The following is a 5,000-nucleotide window of genomic DNA, read 5'->3' on the forward strand; positions in this document are numbered from 1 at the left end:
GGAACATCCAAAACCGGTATACTTTAACCAAACGGAAACCGCGAAGTATCGAACAGAATCCGATCGAAAGATAAAGAAAATCCAAAGGAAGAAGACATAAGCAATCTATATAAAATCTCGTCGTGTTCATATAATGGATTCTCAGTTTTGTGGCATCCGTTTGCAATACGCCTTCATCTAGAAATCCGGTACGAAAATGAAAAGCAATGTCAAGGATATATAGAAAATCAGCCGTGTAATCCAACGTGAACCAAAGGTAAGTGGTATCCGCGCGTATCTCCTGGAAGGCAAAGCGATATATCAGTACCCAGAAATTGTAGAGAAAAGCAATGCTAACAACAGCTGACCACCAGTAGGAAAGACGGCCCGATGGATCAAAGACGAATGTCCATTTGCAACCGTCTTTGTCTGTATTATTAGTTGAGGTCTCGATGCGGTCTTGTCGGAGTCTTTTGTTGCCGAATATTTGGCTTATTTCCTTCTTGCGCTGTTTTCGAATTTCACGAGTTGTAACCGGTTCAGTGGGTCGAATTTTTCGCATCAAGGCGAAATCTTCACCCGATGGCCTTTTTCGTTGTCTAACAATCCGGTTACTAACGATATCCAATAAGCTTTGTTTCGACGTCGATTTACAGGAGGTCTGCTCGATTATTTTATTCGAGTAGACTGGAGACGGTAATGAGATCTGCGAACTAAGTCGTTCGCCAATGAGTTTCGTGCGATCGGACGATGACTGGAAAACTCCGACGCCCGGTAGTACCCGAGGTCCGTTTACTGTAACGCTGACTCCTTGTTCGACATCTAGGTCCCCGGCTTTCTTCTCTGGGATATGGTCACGACTGATAATAGAGACTTCCTCCAGCTCATCATCTGTCTGTTCGCGGGCGCATGGGGTGTACTTTACGGCCAAGTTGGTATCACTCTTTCTTCTTGTGATCAGGACACTTGACATTTCGTGCTAACGAGTAGCCTCGGCATTATAAGAGGGACAATTCTCTCCGCATCCAGACTTAGTGTTTCAATGAGAATAGTCTAGTTACACACACATATACAGATATACGTATATGTATATAACTATATGTGCTGGTATAAGTTGAGTGTGTACTTCTATCATGTATACATGTATTAATAGGTGTATGTGTTTTAGTTGATATATAAATTGCATAGTATAAGTGCATTGATATAAAAAGTAATAGAATACACTTATAAAATTTTGAACTTACTGTTTTCAAAATTTGAAATTGTGATTTTGGTGTGTGGTCAGCTGAGTTTCTGTCCCTTTCTTTGCTTTCTTCTATATTCCTGGAAAAGTCTCTTCGTGGTGACTGTAAATCCACTTTTTGTTTTTAAATGCATTTTTTAGAAGAAATCCAGGATTGTTTGGATAATTGTAAAAACGAAAAAACAACAAAACTAAACGACCATTGTGGAAAAATGACTTGTTTGTCTTTTATTTGTGAATATTTGTTTCTTTTTTTTTTCCTTGCTTATTTGTTGTTTCTTTTTAAATTATCGAATCACACTAAACATTCGGTGTGTTTTTTTGTTGCCACATGCATTTACGAAGAGATAGTAACTCATTTAGTATTGTTGCGTTTGTTTGTTTTTTGTGTGAGTTTCCTCATCTCGCACGATTCGTTTCTTTCTCCTTCCTTGTGCAGAAATCACACATGCATGCTTACAAGCTGACGTTAAATAGAATAATCTCTCTAAGTTTATGAAGAAAGCGGCGAATAATTACTAAGTGGTGACTTTATCGATTATAATCTATATTTTTAGCCCCTTTATTTGTTTTCTGCACAATCATTTAAATCTATTGTTTATGAGCCGTTGAACTTTTAGAAAAAGTTTTACACATTTTCAGCTAAACTGTAGTTTTGTATTGTTAGCTTAGTGGTTTACTTTAAAACAAAATATCTTAAATTAATGTTGTCTCAGAACTGTGTAGTGTATTGATTTTGGACTTACTACAATTCTCGTGTTGTTCACGTTGTTTTTATATAGAGCGTTTGCGTATTTTCTTGTTTTTACGTATTTTTTTCTTTTTCTGTTTATATTTTTCTTTTTTTACCAGGTGTTACTTGCGCTGTATTTTGTTCCCGTGACTTTTTATTTCATAGTTTTTTTTTTTCTATCACTAAATATTATAAACAGAGTTACTTTTGTAAGAAAACGACGAAAGATAAGCTAATTAGGGCAAATATATACTATTAAGAAAAATGTAGTATCGTTCGACTAGCACCTGTTCTTTGTTCGATATATATTGACCAGAAGTTAAACTTATATTTAAACAACTTTTTCATCCCGCAATAGCATATAAACTACGGGAAACACTTCGTTGGTATATATATATATATATATATATATATATATATATATATATATATCGTTTTGTGTCACAAGTTTATTTCAGTTAATTCCTAATATTTTTTCACTTTATTTTTATCTCTCGCTATCTATCAAAACATGTAATATATATATATATATATATATATATATATATATATATATATATATATATATATATATATATATATATATATATAAATTATGTGTTTGTATTTGTGTGTCTGTGTATTCCTATACGCATGAGCATGAATTCATAAGTGCGCATATACGAATAGGACTACGTGTGTACCAGTGACAACTTGTATGGGTTGCATTTTATAACCTCGCGCAGCAAATGCGGCCTTGCTAGGGGATCCCTTATCGATGGTGTATTCACACGTATGGAGACAAAAACGAACTCAACACAGGAAAGCCACACTCGTTTCTTTAAACCATTCAATCGTAAAAGACAATCACTCTCACAAACACTCACACATGCACACACACACGCACTCACACGTGTATACGATCAGTTACTCAGCGACACGTTTCTACTCATATACATTCCATTTAAACTGACGCACACGCACGCACCGTGCATGCGACAATTCTAATGCATATAAATCTGTGATTATCTGAGGAAAGTAAATTACATTTTTAACGCAAAAAATGAAGAGATATTTTTTTCCTGATAATATAAAAAAAATGAAAGGATATGTTTTTCCTGATGATATGATAAAATATTTCTGATTGAATATGCGTGATCGCTGTATGAAGGTGTGCTTGTTTTTTTGTTTTTTTTTTAGGAGATAATATTGTATGTTATTTTCGATAGGTTAAATTTGAAATAACATTATATCTTGTATCCTTTCCTTCTCCGCGGCAGGTTGTTGTAATATATTTGCCTCTTAGTAAATTCCCGTTGCAAAAAAAAAAAAAAAAAAAAAAAAAAAACGCGCATATAGGTCCACGTTTTTTTCGTTCGATTTTTTTCTTTTTTTTATTATTTCCTTTTTCTTTTCTTGTTTTTTTTTTTTTTTTTCACTTATGCTTCCTTCGTGTAAACATCCAACGTGTGATTCCGGTGGGTAAGCCGGTAAGTAATACTACACACCGGTAACGTGCATCTAAGACGTCCTTGCCATATTTCCTCTTTCTCTCTTTTCTTTTCCTTTTTATATCTCTCCAGGTTGGTGCTAACTGATTGCAAATAATCGCAATTATTTTTATAGTTGTTGCTTCTAATGTGGTCCAAAAACAACAACAAAAATAACTACTACTACTTACGAAACTAGAATCATAACAGTTTTGACGACAAGAAGCCACCACCACTACTACGCCTGCCTGATGTGGAACGCCACCGTCGCCAACGCTGACGATAACTACAACGATAGATCGACCAAAGAGCGCGCTTACTGCCGCTACTGCTCTCTGCTCTACAATGCCTCAATATTGGAAAGACGCGTCTTTCAGGTAACAGTTGACATGCGATGTCTCGCTCTAGTGCAACAAGTATTCCAAGGCCTAGGAAGTCCTTTTTAATGACCGATAGCATTTGTAGACTTGTAAAATCCACGTAATCATCTGACAGTCACTCGAGCGATTAATTACCGCTTTATTTTATTATATTTATTTTTGTATTTACCGTATTCTGATGTTCTTCTCGTTTGCTACTACTGCTGTTAATGTTGACTTCATTGTATACAGTCTTAAAGTATGCAATGTTTATGGCGAGTTCAAATTACGCCGGAGAAATTCTGCTCATTTACTCATAAAACATGAATCACAATGTAAAATAACAGCGTAAAATAGATATTTACGCTGAACTGATTGCATGTAATAATTAACAATTAAATGATAAGAAAGGTTGATATGCCGTTTAACAAATGAAACAGTCCAAACATCTTCTGATTCGAGAGCCATGACTAATATAACTAGTACTGAACAAGTAAACCTCTACATAGGTGAACGGAACGGTTGCTTACAGCGTGTTTACATAAAAGTTCATCAGTCAGAAGTTAATCAACTTTATTATAACTATTACTAAATTATTATTCTACTACAATATTTTATTCTACGATAAATTACTCTGTGTCACCCAGTTGTATTATTATTATTATTGTTATAATTGTGCATTTATATGCTTCTAAAATCAGCCATATAAACCTAACTCTCCTTTGCAAGAATATATCTCAGCGATTATTGCTTCCTGATATTTTTATTTGTTTATTTACCGTGGCGAATAGTTTACTGAGAGTGGTCATACAAATTCCATTTGTGCTATTACTCATATTACCACGACTACTATTGCTACTATTTAAACAACTGCAACAAGAAGTAGCGTCGAACAAGCTCTATATGAGCATACAGGGATCACTTGTAAAGGTCCCTTTATTTTTTAAATTTTGAGTTGTTTCTTATTAGTGTTTTTTATACGATTAGGAATGTATCTACTAATAATACTGCTACTCATTATTGTAACGTCTGTAATGCTATCGCTGCTCGTTTTGCAGCTGGAGAGCGTCAGGCGTGATTGATTGTGTCGTAGAAGCGTTCGCTTCTACCAACGACAAGGGCACTGGTCGTCGCAAGAGAAAAGCGACACGTACCCGATGTGCGCGCTATATTAACCAGATGGCTACGGAGCGACTAGAAAACGAAAAAAAAAAATG

General features: G+C 35.1%; 2 protein-coding genes across 5 annotated transcripts in view; one reads left to right on the plus strand and one right to left on the minus strand.

Moving 5' to 3' along the window:
• The window catches only part of LOC145293789 (cyclic nucleotide-gated channel cone photoreceptor subunit alpha-like), a 476,191-nt gene extending 472,890 nt beyond the window's left edge, over positions 1-3,301 (minus strand). For all 4 annotated transcript variants that reach the window (XR_013869768.1, XM_080140341.1, XM_080140339.1 and 1 more), the window contains exon 1: positions 1-3,301. This exon is cut by the window's left edge and continues 369 nt beyond it. Coding sequence is in view for 3 of the 4 variants with exons in the window: in XM_080140341.1 (XP_079996467.1) it covers positions 1-952 (952 nt within the window). In the remaining variant the exon portion in view is untranslated.
• A 373-nt stretch (positions 3,302-3,674) lies between these two features.
• The window catches only part of LOC145293790 (gastric triacylglycerol lipase-like), a 423,146-nt gene continuing 421,820 nt past the window's right edge, over positions 3,675-5,000 (plus strand). Inside the window, exon 1 of the mRNA XM_080140343.1 lies at positions 3,675-3,801. Within this exon, the coding sequence (XP_079996469.1) occupies positions 3,676-3,801 (126 nt within the window). The 5' untranslated portion in view covers position 3,675. The remainder of the gene's footprint in view (positions 3,802-5,000) is intronic.

This window comes from Euprymna scolopes, chromosome 15, assembly GCF_053919585.1.
Source record: "Euprymna scolopes isolate OS-2025 chromosome 15, ASM5391958v1, whole genome shotgun sequence".
Taxonomy (NCBI): Eukaryota; Metazoa; Mollusca; class Cephalopoda; order Sepiida; family Sepiolidae; genus Euprymna; species Euprymna scolopes.